This window comes from Pezoporus flaviventris, unplaced genomic scaffold (assembly GCF_033815535.1).
Source record: "Pezoporus flaviventris isolate CSIRO_AGI_PZ_B2104156 unplaced genomic scaffold, CSIRO_AGI_Pfla_v1 ptg000023l, whole genome shotgun sequence".
Lineage (NCBI taxonomy): Eukaryota > Metazoa > Chordata > Aves > Psittaciformes > Psittacidae > Pezoporus > Pezoporus flaviventris.
The window spans coordinates 16,839,213-16,852,014 of NW_026892571.1; the positions used below are offsets into that span (position 1 = coordinate 16,839,213).

Below are 12,802 nucleotides of genomic sequence, written 5' to 3' on the forward strand. Positions count from 1 at the left end.
CCACCACAAAAGCATATTAATATTTTTTAAGTTGTCTGGAAACAAATTACCTAGAGATGCTGTATTCCTGTGGTATACTAGAGGCATGTTGTTAAAATCCCATCGGACCAGTATGTTTTAATCTCTACATCGAAAAAAGTAATCTCCTATCTAGCAGAGACCAGCTTTTCAGTTATTAATTGAAATTAATTATTTCTGAATAAGTTTTAGGTTGGGGCATCATGAGGGCTGGCTGGGAGCCAGGGGGTACCACAGCCTCACCTGCAAGGCAGGTCCAGGGGTGGCAACCAGCTTCAACCAAGAGTCCACATCTTCAGGCAAGTCCCTGGCGAGGAGGCAGGTCCAGGGTCACACCAGGGCAGGATTGCTGGCCAGGAACAGGAGTGGCAATGGCTAGAGACCAGCAACACTCCAGCATCACTCAGGGAAGGATTGAGGGGCCAGGACTGAGCTTAAATAGGCACCTGGGGCAGTGGTACAAGGGTGTGAGTGATGCCCCAGGTGAGGCTGCTCAGGGCCATTAGTACCTATTAGGTATTAATTCATTAGTGCCCCTGACACTTTGGATAATGTCTATCAAAAGTCTAGTGACTTCCTACTGAGCCATAAAGCCCAGAATCTGTTCACCCAGTTGGCAGGAGAAGGAAGCAGTTTTGTCCCAGTGCCTCTGCCAACAAGGAAAACTGTAACAACAATAAAGCTTATAAAAGGGGTTTTAACCAGTTTCCTCCAGTGTCTTTGGATTTTAGGGCTTCTGATTCACACACAGATCAAATAATACTTTAGCTGCAGCACCCTTACCTTCCTTTTAATATGTATTTATAACAATCTTTTCCAGAGACACTTTCCTGTTCATTCTTTTCTGTGCTATGTACAGATGGTGTAAATTATGATTTTTAAAGGTTAGATTAATAGCAGGTGAACAAAAAACCGCAGAACTGACGTATTTATTTGGATTGTTTCTTTGCTCTCCAAAGTTCTTGGGGTTTAAACACCTATTCTGTGTTTACCTCCAGATGTTGCTATAGCCTCGCTTGGTCACAAGAGGGAACTCGCATCTCAGTCTCTTTGATTTAGCTTTCATATTAATATTCTGAGGACTCTGCAAGAGGATATGTTAGGGTATGCATGTGTGTGAGACACGTAAGTGTGCATATATATATATATATATATTTATATACCCACACTTTTTAGTTACCAAAGAAGGGAAGCCATCCACAGAAATAAGGAACAATAACCCTAGGAAGAATGACACCAGAAAAGAGCTTTAGAATGGCCCATGAATGACTTTCTTATGGGTTATATATGGGTGTATACTCACGGCTGTATGCTGATGGGTGGTGGCTTACCTCTGTTCCCACACTGCAATCCTGTAAATCCCAAAACACAGTATCAGGACACAGATGGAGCAGAACGTGGTCCCTCCCACCAGAGCCTGACCAGCAGTTCTGACCAACAGTTTTGAGCAAGCTCTGGTTTTAACTTTCTCGTTTGAGCCCAGGCTCGCCTTTCACCTTTACTGAGAGTTCTTTGCCAGCCAAAACTTGACTTTCTTGGGATCAGTCCCAGAATTCTTAGTACTGACTGTGCACGCATGTTGTTTGGTTGTTAACTGTCTGCATTAAAGGCAAAGACTCAAATACTAATTAATTATCGATTTCTGCCAGTGGCAGCAGCATGGATTGGATCCAAATCTGCTCAAGGCTTATTTTTCTCAACCAAATAAACCTATAAATCCAGAGCTTTCTAACCTGAGAATTGATGTCCTCAGAACTTGGTGTCACACATCTTCCTACACTGATGTTCCCACTGGTCAGGCAATTGGCCAGCAATCCTGCTCATGTATTTGCAAGTTCCTTTGAGAAAACATGTAATAAATGCCCCTAATAAACTGACCACAGTATGAGAGAGTTTCTTGGACACCTTGCTGCTGTTTCTGTCCAACTGCTATAGAAGACAGTCCATGCATAGCTTATGGGACAATCCCTGACACTTCAGTAGCTGGATTTGGATCCGGACTTGTTGGTATTTGAGTTGTAGATGTGCAGGGTGGTTGGTTGCCTAGGGATCAGTAACAACCTTCCTGTGTGGAGGTGAACTACGTTGTCTTACCCCTTGGGTGTCTGGTCCTTCACACAGATTTGTTAAGCGCTGCTGTCTCGAGCACAAGTTGTTCCTTCAGCTTATCCCATGGCGGTGAGGCAGTGCAGACCCACTGCACTGTGCCAGCAGAAGCAGCATAAGAAGGTAATAGGTGCAGCATGCAGTTCTGGTTGGTTTGTCTTTCAGATGCATCATGTCTGGTTTGCACATCTTCTATCTTGTCCTCTAGCCTCGTGAGTTCCTTAGTTCCCTTCAAGTTTTCACTCTGTACCACTGCTACCCTTCAATACAGCCTCACAAAGAACATCCCCACCATGACTGGTGGCACTGCTGCAAACGCAGTGGGTGTTCAGCCATGCATCGGTGATGAGTAGCGATAAACTTGGGGCCCTTGGAAAAAAGGCTGATTCCTAGAAGAACTGTTACGTGTTTTGTTTGGGATTTGGGAGGAAGGAGATGTTTGGAGAGATGTGCAAGTTTCAAGAAGCACAGAGTGGACTCATTAAGCTGATTCTTCCTTATGCGATGAACGACACTGTTGATGGAAGTCAGCTTTCCTAACCTGGGCTTGCTTACTGAGCCATAAATCACTTGGCTATCTGTCAGTCTTGATAGATGGAAGGACTGCTGCTCTTGAAACTTCTAAGAGAAGGTTATGCTGAAGTAATCATTATCTATAAACTGGTTTATTAAACAATCTAATTTTTAATTTAATTGCACCACACCTACATACCATTGTTCTATTTGTTTAACTTAGTGTGATAAGAGAGTTTGCACAATCTCGTTCTGAAGATCCTAAAACTTTGGAATCAGTCCAAGAAAATTACAGATGACATTTGACCTCAAGCCAGGTGTACAGTCATGAGCATGTCTCGTGCTGTTAGGACTTACCATGGTACCGTGACCTGGATGTATGCACAAACACACTGTCAGAAGGGTGAAGACCCTCTCAAGGCTGTATCTTCTAACTGATGTTTTTATGTGTGCTGTTGCTGATTCTGCACTTGGTTTGTGTAAGGGTATAATTTTAGATGCCCTTCACTACTGTGTATCTGTCTTTTTATAATAGATACAGCCAAATTACAGGACTGGATGATCTTGGAAAAGAGCATGTGATAGGATGCTGTTATTCTCTGAGTCTGTGTTTCAGCCAGTCTAATCCTTGTGGACTAATCAATCTGCAATAGCTGGCCTTTCAGCTTGGTCAGGGATTGCGGGAGGGGGGACTGTAAATATATAGTTACCAAAGTGTGAAATAAAAGCAAAGCATGGTGATAACTGAACTTCGTTTCATGGTGGAGTGCCAACGGTAGAACCATGTGGCAGTGATTGGTTGATTCCAACATACTGTGAGGAAGAACTGAATGGGAGCAAAACCCGTTTAGTCTCCATTATTACTTCCCTTGAGGTTTTCTCAGAACACCTCATTGGAAACCAGGAGTTTTTCCTTAGTTTTCAGTTGCTGAAAATGAAAAGCATTTCTGTAAGTTTTCCAGTGAGAATATGGGTAGATACTACTTGAAAATGTTTTCATTCTGAGGGCACAGAGATTCAGATCTCACATTTTGTATGAAGAAGATTCAGTTAAATCTTGTCAGAAGTCATTAGGGATCCATCCATTATGTTTTCCATGTCAGACAAGACTTATAAGCAGTCATAGCTATGCCAGGTTTTCTTTCATTATTGATTAATCCAAAAAGGATGAAGCATGTTGCCACAAGTGCTTACCTGGGTGTTGACTGAAAAGATACCTTTAATGAGTGCACTTAGAATTGGCCTTTGTGAGCAGAAAATCTCACAACTTGTCCAAGTATCATTTCATGCTATGGCTAAACTTGCATAACAGAGGGCACCCAGTGCAGGTACAGCCCTGTTCTTTACCCTCTCCTACCTGTATGAGGAGTTGCATGGAAAATGAAGGATTCTTTTTAGGTTGGACAGTTTTCCATCCCACACAGCCCCTTGATTCCTGTATAGGATGCTGTTTACCAAGGCTAAGTTTTTCCAAAGTCCCAGGCATTTTCTAGTTGATAGATTGCTTCCTGGGGACAGCAGGTATCAGCTGTCAAAGCTATCAGCACTAGTCAGGATCTCCTAACCACCACTTCTATGGAGAATGTTTGGATCTTCTGTTGAGATACATACATATATATATATATATATATACTGTTGATATACAACTTTATATTACTTTATGGCAGGAATTTTGTCTGTATTTCTGTCTATATATACATTCAGACAGAGGTTTTCCTTAGTCCCTCATCCTGATATCAAATAAGTATAAAATAAGATTAAGATAAAATTCTCTCTTCATTTCTGTAGCTGGTATCATAGAATCATAGAATCCCAGGTTGGAAGGGACCCCAGGGATCATCTGGTCCAACCTTTGTAGGCAAAGCATGACCTAGTCTGGATGTCGCAGCACCCTGTCCAGCAAATCCCAAAAGTAACCAATGCTGGGAAATCCATCACTTCCCTGCAGAGATTCTTCCAATGACTGACTGTTCTCATTGGGAAAGATTTCCTCTTGTGTCCAGTTGGAATGTTCCCCAGGAATGACTTATGCCCATCACCCCTTATCTTACACATGTGAATGTGCTATCACCTTGCTCTCTGCAGCCGTGGAGCCGGCAGCAGAGCATTCCTTCAATACACACCTCTTGCCCCTGCTTCAGCCACACTGCTCCACTTCCCTGGTGGTTTCCCCTCATGCAAGGAGAGACCATACTTTAAACCACCTGAATCTCCCTTCCCTGTTCCCCAAAACTCTTGTACACCCTTTGCTGCCTCAGTCATGAAGGAAGGGGCCATTAGGTCTTAAATGCCTGTTTCCTTAAGTCATTGTGAGATGTGCTAAAGCAACTAGTATTTAGGTGATAACAATTCTATGCCTTTTTGCACTTTTCCTTGTGTACACCATAGCCTCTATTTCTAATTGCATTATATTGCTGAAAATACCTTGTGGTCAATGAGGATCTTTTAAATGTTCGTGCTTTCCTTTCTGTTGCATTTTACATAATACTATGATGTCAAGCGTATGGAAGCACAGCAAAATAAGAGCAAGAAACCTTTTCTGCCACTGTGGAACCATCTTCTATCTCAATGGCTGATTTATATCCTGCCTGAAGTCACTGTCAGACAGAGTCTCTCTCTTCTCTCCCACAGGCTGCTTGCAAAGTCAGAAGTCGGCTGATCATTATCTGCAGCTCTTAAGTCATGATTTCCCTCTTATTTTTCTCTGTTAAAATTCCAATTTTGTGGGGAGTCTGGGGAAACTCCCCTCACTCCTGGGCTTTTTCTTGACCTATTACCCCTGGAAAATGCTTATTTAGTCTGAAAGTTGCCAAATTAAAACCCAGCAATAGGAACGCAATAAATAAGTCAAGGGCATCTGTTTTCTTGTGAAGCCCCTTGATGATGCTGTTTCTGAAATGAGTAAAACGAAGCCTCACTGATGGTTTATATGGAAAAATGGTTTTTTTAATGTAGTTTCTTAATGTACTGTGGCTTTTTCTAGATTATAACCTGATTGCAGCTTAGGATTGTTTCATGTCTTACTACACTACTAGGTTTAAGATAGCAGAAACAGTTCAGACACATTGCCTATCTGGAGGCATCTTTGATTATTAAAGCCTGTATGGCAATAGAGGAGTTGTGTTTGGAAGCATTCTGCCTTCTCTTTCCAGCCGTTCTGCTCCTTTGGTTGCCTGAACTGTGCTCCTGAGCTATCATCCATGCTGTGTCGCGACAGAAAGCAACATTTATCTTCTATCTCATAACAGTAGCGTGAACATTCAGGATTATTTGCAGAAGTTCATAGAAGACAACAAAACAATGCTGTTTGAACGGGTGCTTGGTGTGCAGCTTGCACTACAGAGCGTGTGTCCACGGGGATGCTGCAAGTTACAGATCACCAAGGTTGCATCTGTGAGAGATGCCCATGAAAGTCCTGGGAATTTTTAGTTCTAACTGCTGGAGGTTTTCTAGCTGATTGAATTGAAGGTGGGAGACCAATAGGAAAGATGTGAAGGGAGCTATAAGCAGCTGTGGGCAGGTATAGGCTTACCTTTGGGGAAAACAAAATGGAAATGGTAGCTTCTTTGGCTTCAGTATCCCCAGTAGCACCACCTGATATTATGTGTGCTGTCGTTTGGTGATGTTAAAGCTTGGTGTGTGTTGAGCTCTGAAGCAAATGCTGTCACTCTTCAGACAACTGTAGAATGCAGCACTGGGGAGAAACGAGTCCGTTGCCTCAGCAAACTCTTGTTTCCTTACTTTTGTGTAAAGCTTGTCCACATGCCTCAGGAGGGTGTTGTGAGGATTAGCCAGATAAGATCAGCTTTCTTGTACAAATACGTGAAACCGCTTTCAGTTACCCAGTGTGATTTATGACTGGGAAGCATTTGAATGGCATCCCAGTGCCTTTCCTTCCCATGGAGCATGACATATACCAGACTTGTTCTTACAGGGGTGCAAGAGACTTGGGGTGGAGGGAAACAGTGCACTGGGGCGCTTCCAGTCCCTCCAAGAATACCTCCTGAACCAATATTCATTCATATGTCATTAGAGACAGCTTCCTATTAGATCATTAGCACTGCTTAAGGCTTGGGCATGTCCTGCAGCAGGTCATGGAGTTGTGTAGAAACGGGGATAGGGTACTGGAGTACATTTGGCTCTGCCGCTGGGCTTGTGCCTTGATAAGTATCATAGCAGAAACTTGGGCATATAAAGCTGTCCTAGCCAGGTTTCTGAAGACAACACCAGATGTTTTGTAATAGCTGTGCTATGAAGTGGATGCCCGAATGAAGAAAATGCTGCTGTAGAACTGCAGGTTTGTGCATGGGTTTCTGTCTGACTGCTGTCAGCAACAAAACCTAGCAAAGAAAGGGTTGTGTGGTGGCTGGTGTAGCAGGGCTGGGAGAAGTCTCCCTTGGCAAAGAGTGAAACAGCTTCTCAAGTGCCTTTGGGTCACTCCTAGTATATTCTTTAGCATTATTTCATGCTAATGGCGAAAATCATATAGTTGTGGTGGTATGAGGTATGGAATTGGTCTGCATGTTCCCAGCGCTTAACTCTTGTGAGACACATTCCCAAAGAAAGAGGTGCTATGTACGGACTTAATGGTGTTACCTTGCAGTTTGCAGGAAGTAGCCACTCGTGCCCTGCATCGGATATCCAAGGATTTTGTCTTGGAAATCACAAAGCAAATCATGTTTAGAGCCTCCTTTTGCTGGTGTGAGTTGTAGAAGCAAGGCAAGTGCGGAGCTGTGCATACTTGAATACAAGCATGCACCTTGCCACGGACACCAGGACAGGTTTGAATGGCTGGAAGAAGGGCTCTTCCCTAAAATCACATTTGATTATCAATTCCCCATTGTAAATCTATCCCACAATATTATCAACTTATCTGACCTTCTCCTCCTCCTCTCTCTCCCCTGCCCTCTGCCACATCCTCTCCTTCACAGCGTAGCATGACGCATCCTGCTAGAGAGCTGCAAGAGAAAGATAACTGAGATATCAGGAAAAGGTGCTTGTTGCAGTCATTAAATAACTCAGTGGATTAGTTTCCTTTAGTTCTCACCTGGCAGTTTCACAATCCTATTGTGAACCAAACTCAAGAGTGAGAGAAGAGGCCCATGAGCATCTGCTTGGTCCCATGGCTGCACAGGGGCTGGCCCAGGGCTGGCTGAAGGGATGTTCAGTCCTGCATGGGACGTCCAGCACTTCCCATAAGGCTGCCGTGCATCTTGCAAAGCCTCACGGGGCATTAGTCCCATGGAGGAGATCTGGATATGCCTGTGGGAAGGAAGAGGGCTAAAATACTCAAGGATGGAGCACTACCACGTTTCCTGGACAATAGATCACAGGGGTTTGAGGAGCTCACCGGTGCGAGGAAACACTTTGCATCGGCTCACAGATAATGTGCAATGACAGACAGCAGTGGAGGTGCTTATTTCATGTTGCACAGCTCTGCATTGAATGCTTCAAGCCCACAACAATCGTTTCTCTCACGCAGGTTGCAGACCAAGGCATCAGATGAGTAGATAATTTGCACATTTATCTTCTGCAGTTTAGTTTGCTTGGGTTTTCAAATCCTATGCAAGAGTTTCCTATTACCGTCTTGCAGAAGTGATTTGACTGGAAGCTGTTTGACTGCAGCTGACTCTTGCCAGCTTATACGGGACAGAACTGAACTTATGATGTATCTTATGCTTGTGCCGTGATTTCACAATTATTGTACCTGCTTCATAAATCTGGTAAAGTAATTTGGGGAGTAAAAGTATTAGACTAAGAATTCTCTTCTTCCTTGTTGAAAGCACAGGTTAGGACAGCTGTCTGCAGTCCTGGGACCTGGAGAATCTGAGATCTGACAGCATAGATTCAGTAAGATCTATGGAGCATGCAGAAGCATTCTGCTGATGTATCAGAAATGTGGATGATATTTCTTTGCATTAGAATTGAAAAGAAAGGTTCTTTAGGAGAAAGCTGCCTGAGCTGAATGTGGAGTAGAAAGTGTAGGAAGATATGAAAATGAGAGAAAGGAGGAATAGTTGTTTTATTTCTTGGTTTCATCTGCATCAGCATTACCACAGAAATAGTCTTCTGTGTAGTTATTATCTTACCAAATTTAAAGCAGAGACACATCAAGAAATGCATTTGATGTGTTATATAATACATAAGTTTTATATAGTTGTATCAGATGCATTTTATATAATCTAATTCTGGCTTTTCCCCCAGGCCCATGTTAATGGAGACCTTTAGAATAATAATGTAGTTGATGAGCATTACCATCGTGCTTTTGATCCTAGGAACATGTTCATCCATCAGCATCATACCTCATGCTGAAAAAAGAAAGGGAATAATACACCTGCCTCTGTTCCTGGGGCATGAAAAATCCATACTCCAGTGGAGGTGGCGAAGAAATGACACTGGCATTGAAGACCTTTTAAGATCCTCCATCTCAAAGGCCAGCCCTCTTACAGTGCCTCATCTCTTTTGTTCCTCTTTGAGGCACAAAGGAGGTAGATGAAATTTGACCTTCTTTCACCTGCTTGAGATTTTCCCTTGTGTGAAGAGATCTAAGAAACTACCAGTGAGGCTGGAATAGGTGGCTGAGATAAGCCTCTCCCCTTATATACTGGGGTTTTTTTTCCAGCGCATCTCCCTTTTTGCCTCTTTTGTTTCTGCTGAGCCGAGTGGAGAGGTGATAGAAAACCAAACCAAAACCAAATCTAAGCTCTTGGCAATAGAGAAAGATCTTCAAAGTTAAATACATTCCAAGGAAGAAATGATTGTCCACAACATGTTCCAAATACACAAGCCCATTGAGAACTTGCAGTTAACTCTGGGTATGATCTTGCTGTTGCATGGTAAGCAGTTCATGACTTCTCTACTACTGAATATTTAGAAGAAAGAAAAAGGTGGCTCTGGGCAGGAAAATCTGCAACCTTGCAAGAAAGAAGTGACTTACTCATGGTGTATAGATGTTGTCAGAAATAAATGTGATGCACAAAGAAAACACAGCATCTCTGAGTCACAAGTCCAGGAGTGTTTCTAGAGCTATAGAGTGGTCAGAGCATGCGTTTGGCTGTAGCATCTCATGTGAGTGAAATTGTTGGACCAGTGCTTTGCAGAAGCATTTTGGTGCCCAGTGGCACCAAAATAGGATGTTCAAACCTTTCCCCAAGTACAAAACATATAAAATGAAGAGCTGAATACTTTTGTTGCTCAGGTAAATAGCAGTTTTACTGGTTTAGCAGTTGGTATTTCTACCTTCTATAGTTCAGGTGAACAATAAATACAATAAATAACTTTTCTGTTCTCCTTTCTTATCAAAGAATTATGGGGGTTTTTTTAAGCTGTTTTAAATTATGTATATTGATTTCTTGATAGGTCCTCAGGATTTTAGTCAAAAATTCCTTCACATTTCCTTTGATCTTGTACTGGCATTGAGTCCTGTGCGCCAGGCTCTGTGATGGGAGGAAGAACAAAGATTGGGTTACCAAAGATTCCATAAAAATACAAAGGATTTAGATGAAACAGTTAAAATAGGCATTCTTTGGAGCTAAGCAGAGAGGTCAAAAGCAGGTCCTAAAGAACCGTTCCTTGAGCAGTGAGTGGCTTTTTGTGGTGACTAGGGTGACAGCTGTCATATAGATATAACTGAGATCATTGCAACGAGGCTGTTTCAACCTGGCAGACAGGGCAGACAGAGCTGTAGGAGAAGCTGGGTAAGGTAAGGGCAATGGGGCTGCTCGGTGTTCCAGTCCCATTCTAACAATATTTCCCCTTGCAAGTTTGAAGCTAGCTAAAAGGAGCTTGCAACACTGCATCATCAGCATCTTCTGTCTCACTGGATTACACAACAGTTCTGCTCACTGTAAGTAAAGTGTTTCGCTGCCTGAGGAAAGTCATCTGGGGATCCCAGAGTCTTCCTGAGCATCATTACAAATCTGAAGATGCTGCAGGCCACAGCAGTATTTCAGGCCTGAGCATCCCTGAAGGAATTGCAGTTTTGGTAGAATTAATGCTCCAGAAGAGAATGATCCTATGCCTGCTGGTCCCCAGCACATCTACTCTCTGGTTACATATCATTGCTGTTTAGAGTGCAAACACATTTGAGGAAAGAGAATAGAAAAGCAAATTAAATTAAGCTCCTCTCCCAGAGTTCTGTGTTTAAAGGTTCTCATGCTAAAGGGATCTGGAGAAGGGAAATGGCACAGTGGGGCAGAACCCATCTCCCTGCTTCCTCTGCCAATTTTAACAGCTTTCCATCACCTCATACATGTTGCAGCTAACATACCTGGCTCCTGCATAGAACAATTATTTACAATATATTTCAAATTAATCTAATACTCAGCTACACATATTTAAATTATTAAAAAAATCCTTTCTTTTGTAAAAGATAGACAAAGATCTATAGGAAAGTAGGAAACGTCTTACTTTACAGAGCTTTCTGTCCAGTTGAATCTGAAAGCTTAGGTTAAGCCTTTCAACTACTGCATTGGAAGAGATGTTGTGTTTCAGCATGTGTTCAGTTCCTTCCACAAAGCATGGCAGTTCGTGGCCAGGCTGTTACAGGAAGAAAAAAGGGTAAGAATGTGTTTTGTGTATTCCTAAATGTCACCATCAGTGACAGTGGCAGCATGTCACCATCAAATGTGACGTATTCTGTTCTATTCTTCCATTGAAAGCTGGTACATGAACTTTGGGAGGTTTGTAAAACCCTGAATCGTCGTGTATGCCTTAAGAAGCTTCTGTCACATCTCTCAGAAACCCTCAAATGGTAACTCTGAAGTATAGTTTCAGCCAATGCTGGGTTTCACCGTACCTTACAAAAGTGAAATTGTGTTAGATACACCTAGAGCTAAGCATCTGAGGCCTGAAATCTCTTTCAGGGTTCACTTAGTCTTTGGCATGTAACCATAAATCAAAGGCTTGCAGAGATTTTCAGAGCAAGAGGCTGCATCTTTTGATTTATGAGTGAAACCCACAAGGCTCTGTTTGGCTGGGCTTGGTTGACTGCACTGATGATGGGCAGACTTCTGCTTCCCTCCCTGCTGCTATACATCAAGCTCAGTTTTGCTGCTGCTCATGCATTAAAGGCTTCCTCATAACGAGAAGCAAAAGCTGTATAAGGAACAGCATGAGCAAAATCAACTCAGTTAATACTGAACTTCCCTAACACCTACAACAGTTTAAAATCAATACTTACCTCAGCAATGGGAAGACAGGAACATGACTGAAAATGAAAAGAGTGAGCATTAAGATCCAGCATTGGTAGCATTCAGCACACAAATACATTCTCATGGTGTTCTCCAAAGCGGTGTACTCACATTGACAGCTGTCTCCCTACAGGGGCAACTCAGAGGACTTTCCTGCTGAAAGAACAAGTGAGAAGTCAGTATTTGTTGTCACCCGCTGCATAAGCCTGCGCTTTGACAGAGGGAAGGTGCTAAACTTACAAGCAGGAGTTTTGTATGCCGGATGATTTCACGGACGCTGCAGTTCTGTGCTTGCACACAGAGCAGCAAACAAGAGAAGAGGATGTATGGCAGCATGCTGGCGTTCGTGTGCAGCTCAGTCTGGTGGGTGGCAGCAGAACAGGAGGGCACTCCTTTTAATTGAGTCTTCACAAAATTCCCATTCTAATAGGGAAAAACCCAATCATAAAATTGATACCAGGTGCCCACTGCTTTTTTCCCACTTTGCTTGGACAGCATCAAACGTGGAATTGAGTCACCTACTGCAGTGACTTTGCTTTCGTACAGCGGAAATTCACAGCTGCTCCTCATAAGTGATTAATTTGAGCATTATGATATCACACCCCAACAGGAAACAATGGTTAGAAAGCTACAAAAGCTTCTTGTTTTCAAATGTGGGGTTTGTCTCCAGTGCTCCTGTAAATTAGAGTTCCATGAAAGCAAAGAGACGGTCGTGTTCACCATTGCCAAACTTGCTGAGAAAACAAGAGGACAGGCTGGATTCCCCCTGGATTCAAAGCAGGAACTTTCTCAGGGAAGGTTGGTGATGCTGCAGGGCGTCTGTTGTGCTGTGCTGTGCAGAAGTTGTCACACTGAATTACAGCTGCTGCATCCAGACAGCGCTCCCATAATCCTTGGCTGGGATCCCACGTGCACCAATGTGCAGATAAGGATCGGGCCCTCGGAGCAAACACACACTGCGCTGTCACATTTGG

At 43.0% G+C, this 12,802-nt stretch overlaps 1 protein-coding gene across 1 annotated transcript; it reads right to left on the reverse strand.

Moving 5' to 3' along the window:
- Positions 1 to 9,646: 9,646 nt before the first annotated feature.
- Positions 9,647 to 12,398, reverse strand: IL9 (interleukin 9). The gene is made up of 6 exons (XM_061457215.1): positions 12,351 to 12,398; positions 12,069 to 12,251; positions 11,940 to 11,984; positions 11,819 to 11,845; positions 11,047 to 11,175; positions 9,647 to 10,073 (listed from the first exon to the last, which is right to left on the reverse strand). Exons 1-6 carry the CDS (start codon positions 12,396 to 12,398, stop codon positions 9,936 to 9,938), a joined length of 570 nt encoding a protein of 189 aa, XP_061313199.1. The 3' UTR covers positions 9,647 to 9,935.
- Positions 12,399 to 12,802: the final 404 nt, after the last annotated feature.